Source organism: Abramis brama (genome assembly GCF_963993115.1).
Source record: "Abramis brama genome assembly, chromosome: 17".
In the NCBI taxonomy this organism is placed as follows: domain Eukaryota; kingdom Metazoa; phylum Chordata; class Actinopteri; order Cypriniformes; family Leuciscidae; genus Abramis; species Abramis brama.
Window position 1 is genome coordinate 2,071,126 of NC_139979.1, and position 20,400 is coordinate 2,091,525.

At 37.8% G+C, this 20,400-nt stretch overlaps 2 protein-coding genes across 3 annotated transcripts; one reads left to right on the forward strand and one right to left on the reverse strand.

Moving 5' to 3' along the window:
• Positions 1-1,779: 1,779 nt before the first annotated feature.
• efhb (EF-hand domain family, member B) lies at positions 1,780-10,471 on the reverse strand (the record flags this gene model as incomplete). The annotated part of the gene is made up of 13 exons (XM_084088357.1): positions 1,780-1,940; positions 2,062-2,243; positions 3,392-3,592; positions 3,841-4,048; positions 4,198-4,352; positions 5,159-5,226; positions 5,327-5,410; positions 5,847-5,976; positions 7,130-7,240; positions 7,805-7,985; positions 8,182-8,325; positions 10,238-10,300; positions 10,406-10,471. The coding sequence occupies 13 exons, from the start codon at positions 10,469-10,471 to the stop codon at positions 1,794-1,796; spliced, it is 1,740 nt and encodes a 579-aa protein (XP_083944483.1). The 3' UTR covers positions 1,780-1,793.
• Positions 10,472-11,092: 621 nt separating this feature from the next.
• rab5ab (RAB5A, member RAS oncogene family, b) lies at positions 11,093-19,761 on the forward strand. 2 transcript variants are annotated; one of them, XM_084088953.1, is made up of 6 exons: positions 11,093-11,186; positions 12,873-13,101; positions 14,657-14,808; positions 15,202-15,324; positions 15,482-15,575; positions 17,479-19,761. In XM_084088953.1, the coding sequence occupies exons 2-6, from the start codon at positions 12,936-12,938 to the stop codon at positions 17,592-17,594; spliced, it is 651 nt and encodes a 216-aa protein (XP_083945079.1). In that variant the 5' UTR covers positions 11,093-11,186; positions 12,873-12,935; the 3' UTR covers positions 17,595-19,761. The 2 variants fall into 2 exon arrangements, with proteins under 2 accessions (XP_083945079.1, XP_083945078.1); XM_084088952.1 differs by having other exon boundaries at positions 11,136-11,229.
• The last annotated feature ends 639 nt before the right edge of the window (positions 19,762-20,400 follow it).

Consider the following 20,400-nt stretch of genomic DNA (forward strand, 5'->3'; position numbering starts at 1 on the left):
TATTATAATTTTTTATGGCAGAAATGGATTGTTCTGTTCAACTTGCGTGGGTGTTTTTGTCACATGTGTGCAAACAAGTCATAATATGATTAACAGTGGATATCATACCTCCTGTTTCAATTGAAATAAATATGTTAATACCATATTAGGCAATTAATCACGCTGGCTTCAACTACATGTGAACGGAACAAAAGAAAATAAAAGCATTAATGTGCTTTACAAGGCTATTTTGCACTCCTCTAGGCTTTTATCATGGATTAGGGACTCTGCTGCTATTATTAATCAGTTTGTTGTACTGAACATTAACTCAGATTTCTGATGCATGCGTTATATTGATGTTGCAAAATAAGGCTTATGAATTCATCTCTCTACTGTATATTTGCTTGTGCAATTAAAGTCAACATGAAATGCAGCTCAAAGCGCAAATCTGATGCATTTCCATGTGATAGTCAACATGTCAGGGACTGATTTTACAGAATGCATTGGATCGTAAGGACGTGTATTAATTAGTAAACAGGTTCCAGCTGACTTTAACATTGAGATTTAGATTTACTTGTCCAAGAGATGAATACTGATACGTAGGCGGAAAATAACCATCATTATTCATAACAGATAACAGCACATTATCCAAACTCCCCGTTATCAGCTGTGTGTGATAAAGTCCTTTAGGAGAAAATGGTAATTGACAGCAATCTAAATGCAGCGTATGTCCTCGAAGTAAACTCAATGTTATCCTGGGAGGCAAAAATTCATTAGTAAGCTGAGCTATTATTACGCCACATTGAGAGCACTTCTTATTGCAGTCAGGCCCGTTGCAGCACTTTGCTTCATTTGACAAGAGACTAAATTAAACAAATAACATGGCTGAAATTACCGCTGACCCAATAATGGATCTGAACTAATAAAATACTGCAGTTGCGGAAGCCATGAGGGTCTGAACCCACTTCAAATTAAACACTGGAGTAGCAATTATTACTAGTTTAGTGTGTCCACACTGATTATTGTTCAAACTTTTCCTGTTGCAGTTTCTGCATTCATCACAATGCTGGAATGCTCTCTTGAAAGGCTCCTGAAGCTTTAAAAGCACACGAGTATCTGCTTTTACTTGTCATTTTTTTCAATGCTACTTTCTCCTAAATGGTTTGAACAAAAGCAAATTTTGGATTACAGTGTCACAAAGCCTTGCTCGTTTGTTTAACACTATTCATTTGCACTGTGAAATTAAACCAAGTTAAAGAGGCCATATTATGCCTTTTCACAAAGTCTTGCTTTTGTTTTCAGGCTCTACTAGAACAGGTTTTCATGATTAAATGTTGATTATTTTCCTCATATTCTCCATTGTTGCGGCTCCTCTCTCCCCAGTCTGTCAGTAACGCTCTGTTTAGTTCCTGTCTCTATGAAGCCACGCCTTCTGAAAAGCACACTGTGCTCTGATTGGTCGACTGGATCAGTGTGTTGTGATTGGTCGAGCGCTTCGAGTGTGTTTGGTGAATGTCCCGCCCCTTTCCATAACCTCCAGTTTAACACACTACTAACTAATTTGTCGATCCACAGACAAATGCACACAGCCTGCGTAAAGTCACGAGCCGTTGTGACTTCAGGCCAATCAGAAGAGAGGCTCATGAATATTAAGTAGACAGGCCAAAATCGACCTGTTCTTGGCAGAGCTTCTGAGAAAGGAGCTGTCAAATATATATTGAGATGTTTTTTGGTACTTATACCGCAAATATATATATTCTTAAGGACATCAAAACCTAAAATAAAACTTCAGAAAGGTGTATAATATGGGACCTTTAATTAGCCTGCAGTTCACTGAGAACATTTCGAAAGCTCTCCACACAAACGTCACCGACAGGATCTCTCATGGACGCCAACTTCCAGGCTTCCTCAAATGTCTCCTCAGCGACGTTGAGACCCACTTTTTGGAAAATCTGTGCAATCTATAATGATATGCAATATACCTTTGATGAACATGTTGATATTAACCTGTTTGTAATCATTGTTTGGCATTGTAAACCCCTTTTAAATCATAATGTAACATGACAGTGGTCTAAAACTCACCTCGTCTTTAGTGCGAGGGCTTAAAAACTCTTCTTCATGGACTCCGTAGAGGGAATGCAGTGGGGGGTGCAGCAGATCACGCGCTGTCGATTCGTCTCCGTAGTTCGTCCGGTCACCGAAGCGTTTGATACGAGGAGCGGGTAGATCGGTCCGTACTGATGGTACTCCGTATATGTGATAATCTATTCATGGGAAGCAATCGGAAGAAAACTAGTTCAAGACTACGTTAACTTTCCTTTTCTAGTTGTGCTATTTTAACCCTGTAAAGCCTGACATATCAAATAATAGCCAGAAACACCTCATTTTTATTTAAATCGAAGAGTTAATTGAACCTTTAGACAACAAAAAAAAAGGAAAAAAAAAAGTTGTGTATTATATTTGATACATTTATTTATTTATTTAGAGAAACAGGGACAGCGTACAATAAACATTAACCTCAAGGGGAGAGATGCATGGTACCAGGTTAGCTCAAGAGCTAATTTCCACCCGTAGTCCCTGCTGATGTTATAATAAAATACATAATACATCATACATACATGAATAATGGAATTTACATTGACCAAATAAATAATAATAAAAAATCAAGTCTTCACATGCACAACATCGGTCACATGTGGGTGCAAATTTGATTTGACAAATCCCATTTCTTTGCCAGACGTGAGAAAATCATATCAGGCTTTTATGGTTATGATATAATGAGAATATGGAGCTCATACTCGAGGAGGAAAAAAAAGCCCAAACTGAGCAAAAAAAAATGTATTTGGTGCAGATGCTGATATTTATATGGCCAAAAATCAGATGAATCAATGAGATCTTTTTAACAGAATAGCAGACTACTGACATAAAATGCATATAAATATAAGTTGTCACTGCCAATAAGATTTATTTGTAAGATTATATTTAAATGCTTAGTTTTATGACCAAAGTCTTTAGTTTTAAAACATGTATACAATGCAATACAATGATGATTGAGAGATAAACAAATAAACGCTCATCATAAGCCTGATGGATAATTTTTTGATGAATATGATTTGAAAAAAGTATGTATAATCAAGTTGCTTCAGTCCAGTGTTCATCTTTAAATATCACTAACAATATAAAAGTTATTCTTAGATTTCACAGCAAACTGACACGAAGATGGACGTTTTTACAATTATACTAAAAGTCCTTTTTACTTGCTAAAAGGCATGTAGTAGATTGTGTGCAACAGGTTTCATCAGCAAAGGTTTGATCATTTAAGGCCTTAGAAATGTAGGCTTTATGGGATTAACTAAGATAATCTTGATTATGCCCAGTTTAAAGACATTCGAAGGTTTAGTGTGGGACTTACTGGCAGGGGAAGAACCTCCTACGACAGCACTGATGAGAGAGGACGAGGTGATGAAGCTGTCCTGCACACTTCTGGGTCTGGCCAGGGTTTTTGGAGTCTTCCTGGTGTTTCCCAGCTCAACAGCTTCCAGATCCTCAGGTCTGATCAAAGGCTCGATGGCGCTGTCTTTCTGGAGGTCGGCTCGCTGCATGTTGGCCGAGACTGACCATGTCATGCGGGTTATCACATGCATATAATCAAAAAAAGGATTGACTACAGGGGTACTTTAACATTAGATTGTAAATTTTGATGTTAAATTCACTATTGTTTAATACTGAATTGTTCTCTAGTATTTAGCGCAATCACATGACTATCCTTTACCTCGTAATGAAATTACACAAATTAATTACTTAGTAATAATGCATTATTACGCCTTAACACTGGTCATGAGCAAGAGCACTTAAATTCACCTCCTGTGAGGATTTTCTGCTCCATCCTGTTGATCGGCATTTTGTCTTTCCAGTTAAGAAAATTGGAGAACTCCATGAAATCGATCAGTCCGTCTTTATCAGCATCACAGTAATCCATGAGCTCATCGAGCACCGGGTCACTAATGATCATGTTAAACTGCTGGCAAACATCCTTCAGATCCTCCTTATCGATTTTCCCTTGACCCTTCTGCAGCACGAGACAAAGAAAACTGGTAACATACATAATGAATACCTTTATAATGCATTACACACCGAGGCTTCAAGTGAAGTGTTACCATAAGTGCTTTTCTTAAGAAATTAATGGTTAATAACTACGTAAATACAACAGCTTCTGACCTTGTCGTAGTATCTGAATGCTTGAAGTAATGAGCTGAAGTTCTGGTAGTTGGACTTCTTGAGATGCTGGCGAACAGCGCTGACCAGCGTTCGCTGTCTGTCTTTACCTTTCAGATACTTTCCAGGAGGAGTTTGATGCAGAAGGTCACCTACACCTGAGGAAAAACAAGAACAACTACTGTACAGATGGATGAATCTCTCCAAACTGGTATAGTCAAACCAAAAATTATTCAGACACCATATTTTATATATTGTTTTACTAGTGTGTGCAGGACACTATAGTTCATTTATGTAAGTGAGGAGAGCAAAATAAAGTAAACTGTGACATATTATACCCCAAAAATTCTTCATACAGTAAAATGTATACAAATTTGGGACCAAAAATTATTCAGACACTTTGAGCTGATCATGTTTTGCTGAAGTGTGTTTTCTTTAATTGCTAATGCTCTTTTTACACACAGACTGAACAAAATTAATTATTGCTTGGTGATTGGTTGAGCTAAACTGGTATTATCTAATTGTGTAGTTAAATTTAACAGCTGACAGATATTCAACATAATTCATGTGTGAGACAGTCTAACAGAAGGACGGACAAAACCAGTCAAATATCAAATGAGTTCTTGTCATGTTTTATTACCATTTTCTAAACTAAAGCGAATAAACTGTGATAATGTGAGAAATGTTGAAGGAGTCTGAATAAAGTTTGTTTTGCCTGTACCCGGATCATGTGTAAGCCTCTCAAATGTCCTAAATATAGGCTTCATTTTCTTTACATAAAACACTATGCATGTTTTTGAGAGATTCATAAAGCGCTCTCTGTTTCGTACCGATTACAGGAATGTCCAAGTTGAAATTCCACAATGATGTATTTCACACACCAAGAAAGAATAAATCATAAATTCTCTACAATACTGGCTGCTAATTTATTTCTGACAGAAATGTGACAGACGATTCAAATTACCAAAGCTGTCAGGTTTCATCAAGACTCCGAATGTGTGATCACTGGGAACGTTTAATGTCTCCGCAATTCTATGAATTAATGCACAGACAGAAAAGATGATTTACACAGTGGCAGAAACTGTGAAAATGTCATTAGTATTTAACAAAAATGCTCTTAATCATGACTTACGGATCATGAACTTTGCCTGTTTGTGGTTGAGTCTTCTCTCTGAAGTCGTCGCAGCGTTTCGAAGCTAATTTTGCGCTGTTGTGCCTTAAGACATGAAGATTAATTAATTGTTCATTTCTGATAATGTTGTCAAATTAGTTTGTCATTTAGAGCTTATTTAGAAAATTTCAAATGAAATGTGAATTGCCATTATAAGCTGAATATTCATTCATAATAGCTGTCACAACAGTAAAACTGTCAACCCTGATACCTTTCTGAAGGCATTGTTATATCACAAAATACAGTAGTCAACATTTAAACATTTAAAGTGAATAAAAACCTCTCATCAAAGTTATACATGAATTTTGAACAATACCCGTTCTTGTCTTAGGACAACTTTGATTAACTTTTTTGATCAACTATACTACTGTATATTGATTTAGCTAATGGAAATGCAATTAATCTCGGATTTTCTTTACTTAGATCTCTCTCGCTCTCTCTGTTAGTGTGCATGTGTATGTACAGTACAATATAAGTTTACATTAGCGAGTCACTGGGCCATTGGAGAGATTTAGAGACGTTTCTCCCATCATTGTGATGAGGCGTCGGGACACCAAACCTACTTTCTCTCCCATAGCGACTCCAATTGTACTTTCTGTCCAAACGCTCACCTGCAACAAAAAAAAAGCAATCTATCATCGTTTTCTGAAGCAATGGCAAAATGAGCACAAGACTTCAGTTTGAAACCAACTAAAATGCTAAGTTATAGACCTTAGTCAGGGTAGCACCATATTTCATTTTTGAAGGCTGAAGTACAGGTTCAATAGTTTGGACTGTTTTTAACAACATACACTGTTCAGCTGCTGAAACGTCGTTCTGAAAATAAACTTTCAGTAGACAAAAACAGTTGTGAGTTGTGAAAATGACATGATCTAGGAGCTTTATACAGTGTGTGCCACTGTAAAGACTGTAAGACTATCCATCACAGCCACGTTTTCATCCGCATTAGGTTACACTTTATTTTAATGGTTCCCTAGCAGACATTCTGTTGACTATTGGACCTACATGTCAACTAGCTCTCATTAGAGTATTAGTAGTTAGTTAGTTAGTATAGGCTACTTCATTGTCCTTTTTCAGGAAATTTGTCTTGGACTCAAGGCTGCAGTAGTACACAACATACATATACACACAACCAAAAAGAAAGAAAGAGAAGGAGAAGAAAAAAAAGAAAAAGAAAAAAACATAATGACTACATCTTGCTATTTAACATATTAATAGATACAGGAATAAATGATTTTTTGTAACGGTTACTCTTGTATCAAAGTGGGACTCTATAACGTCTCCCTGATACTTTGGAAATAAAACATGGCTTGAATCACTCACTATTGTCTGTGCATTCTTAAAAACCAACGATTCATAAATTGATTGAAATGAGGTGTACTCTCTTACACCCATAACTTTCATTGCAGTTTTAATAAGACGTGCAAGCCGTGATTTTAATTGGACTGAAAGATTGCCATACCAAGCTTGCATAGTAGACTGTAGGTTCGGGTTAGTAGAATAAGTTGACATGTAGTTGTAAAGTTTTTATAGTCAGTAGAATGTCTGTTGAGGAGCATCAAAATAAAGTGTTATTAAGCAGACTCTACTAATACTCTGATGACTGATAGTTGACATGGAGTTACTTATATTCAACAGAATGTCTAAAGGGGACCATCAAAATATTGTGTTAACCTGCATTAAATTCAATATGGCGTCTAACCTGACTGGTCCATAAACCTAAATAAAGACTGAGACCCCTCAATGGGCTGCAATCTAACTGACCTACTAAGTATGAGCCGTGTGAGTGAATGTAGAGCTGATGTCCCTCATCCGCTTCCTTCTCCACCTGCTGTGCGGTCTTAGGGGGATTGATGAGCTCACCAGCATTAGAAACTGCATTTAAAAGAATTCATACATTTTCTTTAAAAAAATAAAATAAATAATAATAATAATAATTTTTATGTATATATATATATATATATATATATATATATATATATATATTTTTTATATTTTATATTAATATAAATATCATATATTTAATATATATATATATATATATATATATATATATATATATATATATATATATATATATATATATATATATATATATATTTAAAATAAATATAATATATTTATATTTTTGAGTCAATTCATGAGCATGCTACTGAATAGTTGGTTCCCAAATTACGCACTTATACACTATACACTCAACTGTACAGTGTATGAATTGTATACGGTTATTTTGTCATTCATCGCTTCATTTCCCTTCGCTACGTAATTAAAGCATGGATGAAGTGTCCAACATTCTTCATTTAATTAAGTGCATCATCCTGTTATTTAAAGTGTTCTAATTCTATTTGGAATTTTCAGTGAACACACTACTTTACACTATTTATACTACATAGAACAGTACATAAGTACGTGCATTGGGACGCATAGTATTACTCTTACCCTGGAGCGTTGTGACACCAAAAGCCGTTTTCTCAGGGTCAAGCCAGCTTGGTAAACCAGGGCCTTGAACTTGTGACCTTCCAAGAGGTGCTTTCTGAATGGTGGCATACACGATCTCTTGTAATTGACGCAGCCTCTCTTGGAAGCGTGTTTTCGGTGCGGGGTTAATCACTGATCCAGCCTAAAAATACAAATCACAAAGAATCTGTTATACACGCAACAAAGACTGAAATTGTTGATGCACTTTTAATTGCACAAAAACATTTTTATTTGCTTTTCTCTAAACGTTTTTGGGTGAAACATGAATAGACAGTTTGAACATCAAGCACTAAGAATAAATACAGTCACTAGAAGAATTTTTATTTGACATGTCTTACATTAATGGATGATTTAGTGTTCACACCATGGACTAGAGTGCTGGCGATGTCAGGGTCATCTGCTTTTCCATGGAAGACCCGAACTGTGCCGATGGGTGGCCGAGCAGAACTGACAAACTTCCTCACCACAGGAGGAGTTACAGGCTATATATATTTAAAAAAAAAGTATAAAATTATATAGCCTATATATATATATATACAATGAACAAAATTATAAACGCAACACTTTTGTTTTTGCTCCCATTTTTCATGAGCTGACCTCAAAGATCTAAGACTTTTTCTATGTACACAAAAGGCCTATTTCTCTCAAATATTGTTCACAAATCTGTCTAAATCGGTGTTAGTGAGCACTTCTCCTTGGCTGAGATAATCCATCCACATAACAGAGGTGTGGCATATCAAGATGCTGATTAGACAGCATGATTATTGCACAGGTGTGCCTTAGGCTGGCCACAATAAAAGGCCACTCTAAAATGTGCAGTTTTACTGTATTGGGGGGGTCCAGGGGGGAACCCCCGAAAATAAAAATAAAAAGGTTGTTGATTGTGGCCTGTGGAATGTTGATCCACTCCTCTTCAATGGCTGTGCGAAGTTGCTGGATATTGGCAGGACCTGGAACATGCTGTCGTATACGCCGATCCAGAGCATCCTAAACATGCTCAATGGGTGACATGTCCGGTGAGTGTGCTGACAATGCAAGAACTGGGATGTTTTCAGCTTCCAGGAATTGTGTACAGATCCTTGCAGAATGGGGCCGTGCATTATCATGCTGCAACATGAGGTGATGGTCGTGGATGAATGGCACAACAATGGGCCTCAGGATCTCGTCACAGTATCTCTGTGCATTCAAAATGCCATCAATAAAATGCACCTGTGTTCGTTGTCCATAACATACGCCTGCCCATACCATAATCCCACCGCCACCATGGGCCACTCGATCCACAACGTTGACATCAGCAAACCGCTCACCCACACGACGCCATACACGCTGTCTGCCATCTTGCCCTGTACAGTGAAAACCGGGATCCATCCGTGAAGAGAACACCTCTCCAAAGCGCCAGACGCCATCGAATGTGAGCATTTGCCCACTCAAGTCGGTTACGACGACGAACTGCAGTCAAGTCGAGACCCCGATGAGGACAACGAGCATGCAGATGAGCTTCCCTGAGATGGTTTGTGCAGAATTTCTTTGGTTATGCAAACCGATTGTTGCAGAAGCTGTCCGGGTGGCTGGTCTCAGACGATCTTGGAGGTGAAGATGCTGGATGTGGAGGTCCTGGGCTGGTGTGGTTACATGTGGTCTACGTTTGTGAGGCCGGTTGGATGTACTGCCCAATTCTCTGAAATGCCTTTGGAGACGGCTTATGGTAGAGAAATTAACATTCAATTCACGGGCAACAGCTCTGGTGGACATTCCTGCAGTCAGCATGAATGAATGTGTTTGGGATGCTCTGGATCGGCGTATACGACAGCGTGTTCCAGGTCCTGCCAAAATTCAGCAACTTCGCACAGCCATTGAAGAGGAGTGGACCAACATTCCACAGGCCACAATCAACAACCTTTTTTTTTATTTTCAGGGGTTCCCCCCTGGACCCCCCCAATACAGTAAAACTGCACATTTTAGAGTGGCCTTTTATTGTGGCCAGCCTAAGGCACACCTGTGCAATAATCATGCTGTCTAATCAGCATCTTGATATGCCACACCTCTGTTATGTGGATGGATTATCTCAGCAAAGGAGAAGTGCTCACTAACACCGATTTAGACAGATTTGTGAACAATATTTGAGAGAAATAGGCCTTTTGTGTACATAGAAAAAGTCTTAGATCTTTGAGTTCAGCTCATGAAAACTGGGGGCAAAAACAAAAGTGTTGTGTTTATAATTTTATTCAGTGTATAGCCTATATTATATATATATATATATATATATATATATATGTGTGTGTGTGTGTGTGTGTGTGTACATATACACATACACACACGCTGCGCATAAATATACGTTACATACACACACACACACACACACACACATGCACTCTATGTATGTGAATGACCCACCCTTGGTGTAATTTCCTGCAGACAAGACTTAGTTCTGTCTCCTACTGGAATGATCTTCCCTGCCTTAAGTGGAAATGAGCATACTGAGCATTTAGAAATCTTTTTACCATAAATAACAGTCGTAAATGTAAAAGATCAAAACTTATTCTGAGAAATAATTAGTCTTACCGCGCGGATGGTTGGAAACGTGTCTCTGCGTCTCCGGGTGGAAACATTCCGCTCGATGAGACTCATGCCTACAAACTCACAGCTTTATTTACAACCAATTAACCGTTCAAACATGAAACAACAGCAGTGTTTGTTTACGTTCCGTTCCCTGACAACGCTGGAGGAAATTCAACGTCGACCTGACAATGACGTGCACCTGTCACAAAATCTCTCTCTAAATTAAGCTGGTTTCTTTGCTATTTTAAAATTAGCCTGTATCTTTCATATACCTACAACAAATCCGAAAAAGCTCGTGAATAAATAAATTCTTGTTTTGAAGTAAAACAAGTCCTTTGTTTTTTAATCATTCATTCATTCATTCATTCATTCATTCATTCATTCATTCAAAGGCTTAATACATACTGAATATATGAATAAAATACATGACTTTTGCACACACACACACACACACACACACACACACACACACACACACACACACACACACACACACACACACACACACACACAAAACAATTAATTTCAGAAATTAAATTGTTATAGATGATTATCCAGAGCATCCAAAACTATAAAGTTTCAAGTAAAAAGTATTAGAAAACTACTACTAATAACAACATACTTATTTAAAAAAAAAAAAAAAAAACTTATGTGTTTTGGGAATAACATTTTTGTCAGAAGCGCTGTTGTGATTGGCCGATGCGTCTGACGTCAGATCCAGTCATCCGATCCGTCATCATCAGTTTTGATGCGAAAGGGGAAGTTGGGAGGAACCGAGAGGAAGGTACGAGTCTTTGGGTTTTAAACGTTTGTACTGGTATAATAATGTAAGTATTTTGGGCTTTGTATTTTAAGTGAACCATACAGTTGTTCCGGTCTTTCTGCTTTTTAACGGTTTATTTATGAGAGGTCTCGCTCAGTGTTGTGTGTACACGCAGAGCGCTCGGCCTGTTTTTCTCTTAGCATTAGCACCATTAGCTTACGGGAACCATTTGAACCGGGGCGTCTAAGAAACTGACAGACCCGATAAAGTACGGCTGAGACGGTGGGAACACGATTGTCAATGAGCTTAGTGGCTGTTTACATGTGTGTAATAGAGAAATAGAGAGAGAGAGAGATACAATATCATTAGCATAGTTAGCGTCACAAGCTATCAGGCAGCTCGAGCTTCATATTATGACACTAAATACATTTTCCATTTGAATAATTCAGTGATTTTATTTGATCATTCCTCTGAAATCGAAGTTACTTACTGACTTGTACAGTAAACACAATATTAGCCGATCAAAGCCTGCTGCGTTTGTTTTGATGAGCCAGATTATGCTCCACGTCAAACAAGTCAAGTTATCATCAAAAATGTTTTCTTTTTTCTTTTGAATATCTATCAAATCTAACGTGCAATGTCTATAAATGGCTATTCATCATCGTTTTTTAAGTTAAAAGTGTTTAGAAGCCATCTCAAGTTCTGTCTGATCATGATAGACATTTTGCACTGTCACTCTGTCTCATGATTTCTATATTACATAATATATAAACAGAGTTATATGTATAAGTATATATAGCCTAGAATATTAAGAGTTAGTTAATCAGAGAGGCAAAGGGACTTGGGTTGTGTTTGAATTGCATATTATCACACTTTCCATACACTTTCTGCAGTATACATACACTTCTGTATGCACAGAATACCTGAATTTACTGTTTTTCATATGGAAAACATCTGAAAAGTATGCGGCAAAAAGAACAAAAATGCTGAATCACAAATATTCGATTTTAAGAAATCATAACTATGAGATAAAAACTCATAAATATGGCATACAAAGTTTTTAAAATAATTATGTATTTTCATCTCAATGCATGATTTATTTATTTTTTCTTATGTGGTGAAATGGGCTTCCACACACCATATTGAGTATGTAGTAAGCTTGTATTTCATTCCCAGCGTGGCTTTGGCTTTGTTTGGGGAAGGCTTAAAGAACACAAGGCTGGGTTTTGGGGTCAGAGCACAATGGATATTTAAGGCTTAACAAGAGTGGCAGTTCCTGAACAATGTCTGTCATCCATCGTTTAGTCATGTGACCGCATAGGAATGGATGTAATTAATGGCATGTCAAACTACACAATAGATGTTCTTTCTATATCAGTGTTACTTAAACTTATAACCAGTCTCATATATTAGGAGGGGTTCAGTCCTGCTCCTGAAGATCTGGGTCTCAGCTCACCTTTTTTGAACAATCCCAAAGTCCTAAACAGATTGTTTATTTCAGAATAAGGAAAGTGGCATAGTTACTTATCGTCCACCAATGCACCTCTTGTTATCCTCAGGATGTATTTGGTTAACCAAACAAGAGCTGACTTTACTGCAGTGTTTAGGCCCTCCACGAGCAGGAATAGACACCTCTGATACACTGCATCACTTAATAGTGTTGTGAATTGAGAAGTGATACTAGATTATTAATGTTTGTTTCCGCAGATCTGGGAGTGAGCGTTTGAGAAGCACCTCTTGATTCAGCACAGGAGATTGGGGCTCAGGGTCATGGCTGGAAGAGGTGGAGCAACGAGACCTAATGGGCCGAACGGCGGCAACAAAATCTGCCAATTCAAACTAGTGCTTCTGGGAGAATCTGCTGTGGGGAAATCAAGTCTAGTCCTTCGCTTTGTAAAAGGACAGTTTCACGAGTTTCAGGAGAGCACAATAGGAGGTAAGACTTCCATTCCGGTGTATAATAATAACCCATATCTGAAGTGATGCTAATTAGTGTTAATTCTGTCGGCTACTAAGTCTTAGTCCTGTTTCAAATGTACTTATTGTATTTAGTCAACCTTGTCCACTAAAGTCTGGGCAAAATTGTCATGCTGCATAATGGTTAAATTGATAATAGGTAACGATTATTTTGTTCAAAATTATAAATCATAATGATTGTTGTCATTTGAGAATTTATATTTACATTTCATCAGAAGTATTGGTCTCTTATATAAGCACAGATCTAGAGAATGTCAACTCATACGCATGGTTTATTTTCTTATATCTAGTTTCCTGTTTTTTTTTTATAGGTTATTTGTCATAAGTTAACACATTCTCTACATTATGAAAACAAAACATTTCTCTCAAATTAACACGGTGAAATTCCTCATAATAATTCCAATAATTACATTCATGTTTTTCTATTGATACAACAGCAAAAGATGACCATTTATTGTCACACAGAGCAAGTGCATTTATTCATACATTTGAGAGATTCACGTTTGGATTTATTACAATAAATCAGTGAGAAGGTTTGATCACAGATAGTCACAGAAACCAGCGCAAACGAACACAGACTGGCTGAGTGACACTTTCATTAAAGCAGAATCTCTCAAACGGAGATCGCTGAACTCCAACTTACTTGTTTGTCGAGTTGTTCAAATACTTGGCGGCGCCTCCGCAGTGTTGAGACCGCACATGGTTGCCAGATTGCATATAAAGTAAAACAGAGCAGAAAATGTATCCTTTTAAAAGAAAAGCTCTGATTGGGGCATTTAAAATCTTGACATCTGGCAACCGCAAGCATGAAAGCTCGTAGAGACTTGTCATTTTAGTCAGAGAAAAATGTCGTCAAAGAACATTTTTCTTAGAGTTCGTTAACAAAATGAACACTAATGTTAATGCACTTACGGGTGGGCAGTATGACTAAAATCTTAGATTAAAGTATACACACACACACACACACACACACACCATGGTATAGCAAAATGCCACCCAGCCCTAATTACAATAAGTCACTAGAGCCACTTTCACACAGAGATTCCCGAAAATACACGGATAATGTGTCCCGGGATTGTTTGATTTTGGTTCATTCACACTGCCAGTGATTTTCCAGAATCTGTGAGTGCATTTATACACATCCCGTAAAGACACGTGACGTCAGGATGTGATAACTCCTGTCAGATGTCCATACTCCCCAATAGCGCCACTGGGTTTGCCGAGTGGCTCGTTCCCCATACGCTGTAGCATTGGTTGTAGAAAGGCACTACGGCACACCCCTTACGGCATTGGTCCTGGCTGGGACAATCAGTGATGATTGTTCACACAGGGCACGTTCCGGGACTGATCCCGGCAATCTTACTAGGTCCCCATCCCGGCATCGATCCCGGGACGTGTTTGCATTCACACAGAAGGCACTCTAGCAATTTTACAGCAATTTCCCGGGATCAACGCGCTGTGTGAAAGGGGCTTAAATGGCAAGATCTAACCCGTGTCTGTCCTCTCTCCACTAGCTGCCTTCTTGACTCAGACAGTATGTTTGGATGACACAACAGTGAAGTTTGAGATCTGGGATACAGCTGGCCAGGAGCGCTACCACAGTCTGGCCCCAATGTATTACAGAGGAGCACAGGCGGCCATAGTGGTGTATGACATTACGAACGAGGTGAGTCCTTGCATGCTCGGTTTACTCTGCAGTTTCAACAAGGAATCGAATTTCTCTACCTCTTTTGAGATTGTACTATAACTCAACACTTCCTCCCATGTCCAGAAAGAGCATTTATTGAAACCAAGCTGCCAAAAGCTGGCTTGTTCTAAAATCCTTTAAGCATGTGAATTGCATGTGATTTCATATGCGAAAAGAGTGTTTACATAGAAACAAAAAACATCCCATTTAATGCTACAAGTCAGCGAGAGGATGGAAAATCATTATGAAAAACTAAATTATCACATAATAAGTGGACCTGTCGGGGAGAAATTAAATATGAAAAACATAAAATGTCTGAATCCAAAAACTTCTTTACAGAAATGCATGTTTTTTTTCTTCATTTTCTTTCAGGAATCATTTACACGTGCGAAAAACTGGGTGAAAGAGCTTCAAAGACAAGCCAGTCCAAATATTGTAATAGCTTTGGCTGGAAACAAGGCAGACCTTGCCAACAAGAGAGCGTTGGACTTTCAGGTTTGTGATGTTTGAACAGCCACGGAGGAGCAGACGCTTCCTGTTGGCTTTACAAATGAGATGTGGAACTGTTCACAAACAAATAAACATGCCAGACGCTTACAACTGTCTGTTTAGAGCCTGAAACCATGACTTATTTTCTTCTTCTTCTTCACAGGACGCACAGTCATATGCAGAGGACAACAGTTTGCTCTTTATGGAAACGTCGGCAAAGACTTCAATGAACGTGAACGAGATTTTCATGGCCATTGGTAAGTTATTATCAACTACTTTAAACTACTACTTTAGTCTAATACACGCTGCAGTTCAAAAGTTTGGGGTCGGTAAGATTTTCATGTTTTTGAAAGACTTCTGCTCACCAAGACTGCATTTAATTGAAAATAAAAAATACAGTAAAATTCGGAAATATTATTATCATCATTTAAAACAGCTGTTTTCAATGTGAATATATAGTGAAATGTAATTTTATTCCTGTGATCAAAGCTGAATTTTCAGCATCATTACTCCAGTCTTCAGTGTCACATGATCCTTCAGAAATCACTCTAATATGATGAATTGATGCTCAAGAAACATTTATGATTATTATTAATGTTGAAAATAGTTGTGCTGCTGCTTTATATTTTTGTGGAAACATTTTCTCAGGATTCTTTGATGAATGGAGAGTTCAAAAGAACAGCATTTATTTGAAATATAATCTTTTGTAACATTATAAATGTCTTTACTGTCACTTTTAATCAGTTTAATACGTACTTGCTGAATAAAACTATTAAAAGTAAAACAAATACTGACCCTAAACTTTTGACTCATTGTTTACCTATGAGTTCTGATATGAAATATTTACTTCCATTGTAACATTCTGTTGTAAGTTTTGTTTAGTTTTGCATGTTTGATTGTGAAAGTCTGCTGTATTGTGGAACATTAATGTTACAGACTGCATTTTTGACTGTGCCATTAAAAGTTAGAGGTACACAAATGTCAACATGAGCCTTGTCTTGCGTCTTGTTCTGCCTCATGTTTAGGGGCGTGAAAATGTAAAATCGATGTGCATACCATAACAAACCGGCATGCATCTAATAAATTATTAATTCAAGAATGTTGTTCAAGTTTACTGCAACAATAGCACCGCGAACTTCACATACTTTTGAAAAACGAGTGTTTAGTTGATCCTGTCCCAGTTGTAAACACAACAGCTTTCCTCTTCCATGAGGGGGTTTGGCCTCATGATGGCTTTGTTTCCAGACAGACTTGTGCTATTCTTTGAAATGACAGGGAGCGACTAGGAGTAATTGTCCTCTAAACCATTAGGATTCAGAGGTGAGAAGTAGCAAGGTACACACATGTATGCTTATTTTAGTACACTTCACCAAAACCACACTACAAAAGAATCGTGTAAAGCAGTAAACCTTGAGATTAGTACTTGTGACATTAGAACAAAATAAAATGGATATGAGAACGTAGCCTATACAACTAAATTAACGATATCTTACATATTTTGTAAACATTTTCATTTAGTTTTGTGAACATTTTTATAAAACATGAGCCTTTATTTTAATTTAAAGGGCTTACGTCTGCTATTGTAGGCTCATTTTGTAAATGTAAACAACTAATTTAGACGCACACACTGGGTGCCGGTGCGGTGAGATGTACATGCTCGGCCAGATTCGTCTCGAAGTCGTTCATCTTCAGATGCGGAGCCGCACACGGTTACAAAAAAAAATGGGCGAAATGGGCCCTTGCGTATTAAAGGCACTCGTTACTAAAGATTTTAAGAACTCTATAAAAACTCCATAGTAACCATCTGTGACAACTACCAACCACCTAGTAACACCATAGCAACCACCAAAAATACCTTAGCAACCACCCTGAACACCCTAGCAACCGTCTAGAAACGCTCTAGTAGCCACCCAAAATACCCCAGCAAGCGCCTAGCAACACCTTAGCAACTGCCTAGCAACACCATAGCAACCACCTAGCATGCGGTGAGTATAAACTCAGCTTTATGCATCAGACAACAGTCTGAGGCTGAGACTAGCATGAGCCCAGCAGGGCCTACCCTAAAATTTGTACTTGGGTTTCACTGAGGAAAATGCCACATTTTAGACTTTTTTTGAATGCATTTCCATAATATTTCCATTTTCTGTCTTTCCACCTTAGCAAAGAAACTGCCCAAGAACGAGCCCCAGCCTGCCGGTGCCAACACGGGACGCAACAGAGGAGTGGATCTGACAGAAACGGCACAGCCCACGAAAGGTCCCTGCTGTAGCACCTAAACGCTGCCGCTGCTCACCTCCTAACCAACCGCATCACATCCGCACACGGGGCTCCTCCTTCCAAACCTCGCTCCGTGGATTAGCTAAAGACTCTGTATAGCTGGGTTTCTAATACTTTTTTTTTTACTTTTTATTTTTAAGAAAATATATGTAAATCTGCAGTCTACTGGATGCATGTATCACTACAAAACCTAAATACACATTTTAACTTAATTCAGCAGGAGAACAAACACGGTTGCGCGCGCGCGCGAGAGAAATATTGAGTGTTTGTATGCGTTTAGTATATGAAACTGATTACCGTATGACCAGGCCCAGGAACAATCTGCAGATGTTTTTCTGCGAAAAAAAAAAAAAAAGGATTTAAACTTGTTAAATGAAGCTATTGTTATCGGTAACTAAGCGTAATCAAATTAGCCAGCATATTTAATAAACCCCATGAATGCATTACAACTGAGTGGAAATCATCATGCAGATTGTGTGTGTGGGCCTGCGTATGACTCAATGCCGAAGCGGATTAAGAGAGTTTTAAAACTGCTTGTGAAGAACTAGATCCTCCATCAGCAGCCGGTCTTACGTTGGTTGTGGGTTTCAGTTTGGATGCAGTCGCTTGTTCTAGTTAAGCATTCCTCATATGATAATAACGGGCCTTCAGGAGCATCCATTACCAGCGAGTTGCTGAATTGAGATCGTCTTTAGGGATGAAGAACAAATCAAGGAAGGCAGTCGGTAAAACATGTTCAGCCTGCTGTATAGATTATAATTATTATTATTATTAATTGGGACTGTATTCTCATCTCTCTGTTATGCTTATAACCTTAATGTCAGGCCCATATGGAATCTGTGCATTTTCTGAGGCAGAATCTATTGAGTTCTGAGGATTTGAACATGTTAAAATGTGTTGAATGGACGACAGGCTTGTGCACGTGATCAACTAACCAAAGTATTTAATGGGGAAATTAACCCTTTCCTCGCCAGCGCCAGCATTTTTACATCTTTCACGGTCCCCAGAATATTTAGTTGTATTAATATCTGAACATACAATGTAAGGAAAGAACAGAGCCTCTAACTTAACGCATTCTGTTTTTAATCAACACTTGAATGTGTGTATGTTTCATAAAAAAAAAGCAACATTTTGAACAAAAACCTGTAAAAAAAAAAAAAAAAAAGCATTTTTGTCCGGATGATCAAAACACAGATGGAGTGGATCGAGTCCATCAACACCCATAAAGCTTCAGTCGTTTCCTCTTCATGGGTCGACATTTCATTCAGGAACGTTAGGCTGTTTTATGATCGCGATAGATTACAGTAATGCTTCTATGTCTTGTTTCTGCTTCTTCTTCGCCTGTGTTTTGATCAGGAGATTCTGTACTCTTTCAGAAGATGCCTAACAGCACCCTCTACTGTATAACACTGAAAACATGAATTGCAGGGAAAGAGTTAATGTGTAAAATTATGTGGGCAATTGAATTCCATGTGGGCCTGACAATGATCAATTAAAGAACACACACAAAAAAGTGTTTCGAACATTTTCCCTGCAGTTTTTATTGTAATCTTACAGGTAGTCATGAGCAAAATAAACATGTCGCACGTGTACTCTGAGGACTAAAGGCAAATTTAAATGATATGTGCCGTCGAACAAGACATAAGACTCTGTGAGGGCCTTGGTTTCAAAACATGACTTTCTTTAAATGTCTCATGGGCGGAAAGAAACACATTATTTAGATTTGCCTCCCATGACGGACAGTAATTTGCACACTGTACAGCCTCCCATAAATCCTACTTCCAGTTTCTTTTCACAGAGAATCATGTTTAAATGGTGGTCTTTTTAAATGTATGTAGTGTTATTAACAAATGAACTTGACATTTAGTCAGTGGTCTGTCTTGTACCTTCTCTCAAAATGCTCAATGTTTTTATTTCTAAGAACCTATTGAATTGCACAATTTTGAGTTGCGTTTTTATTTCTAGTTATATAATTGTGTCTGTCTGTCGTATCCAAAACGATTTCATCATGGACTACAGAGGACTTTCTAACACTCCTGAAGTACCACTGTAAACTAACTGGCGGACGTTCAGTGATTCGACAGTGAAATGCATTAACACTGAGAGACTGATCAGTTTTTAATGTCCAGGTACTAGTACATTTCCAATAAAGGGGGTGAAATGTAATACATGCATGCTGTGAATTTTCCAGTTCTGTAAATGTTTGATGCATACTTGCATATGGAATATAAATGCTGTATGCAGGAACAGGGATTTAATGCTGCACTGTTAAAAAAAAAAGAAATTTACGGTAAAAAAAACGGCAGCTGTGGTTGTCAGTACTTTACCGTAAAAATATATGGTGGCAACCTTTTATGTTTTCCGGGACTTAAATTTACGGGCAAAAAACCCCCACAATGTATAGTGAATTTTACAGTAAAAAAACATCAGCTGTGGTTGCCAGAATTTACCGTAAAAAATATATGGTGACAACCTTTTATGTTTTACGGGACTTAAATTTACGGGCAAAAAAAAAAAAAAGTAAAAAATACGGTGAAATTTACGGTAAAAAAAAACATCAGCTGTGGTCGCCAGTACTTTACCGTAAAAAATATATGGTGGTAACCTTTTAGTTTTTACGAGACTTAAATTTACAGGCAAAAAAAAAAAAAAAAACACAATTTAAAAAATATGGTGAAATTTACGGGGAAAAAACAGCAGCTTGGTTGCCAGTATTTTACTGTAAAAAGAAAATATGGACAACCCTTATATTTCATTAACTGATAAAAGTTATTTAATTTCACAAAAAATATAAAAATCTGCTTT

What these genes read in the sequence shown, in the direction of transcription:
- rab5ab (XM_084088953.1), top strand. Translation starts at nt 12,936, where the DNA reads ATGGCTGGAAGAGGTGGAGCAACGAGACCTAATGGGCCGAACGGCGGC. An exon ending in TCAGGAGAGCACAATAGGAG is followed by an intron (nt 13,102 to 14,656) that starts GTAAGACTTCCA and finishes TCTCTCCACTAG; the next exon opens with CTGCCTTCTTGACTCAGACA. An exon ending in AGAGAGCGTTGGACTTTCAG is followed by an intron (nt 15,325 to 15,481) that starts GTTTGTGATGTT and finishes TCTTCTTCACAG; the next exon opens with GACGCACAGTCATATGCAGA.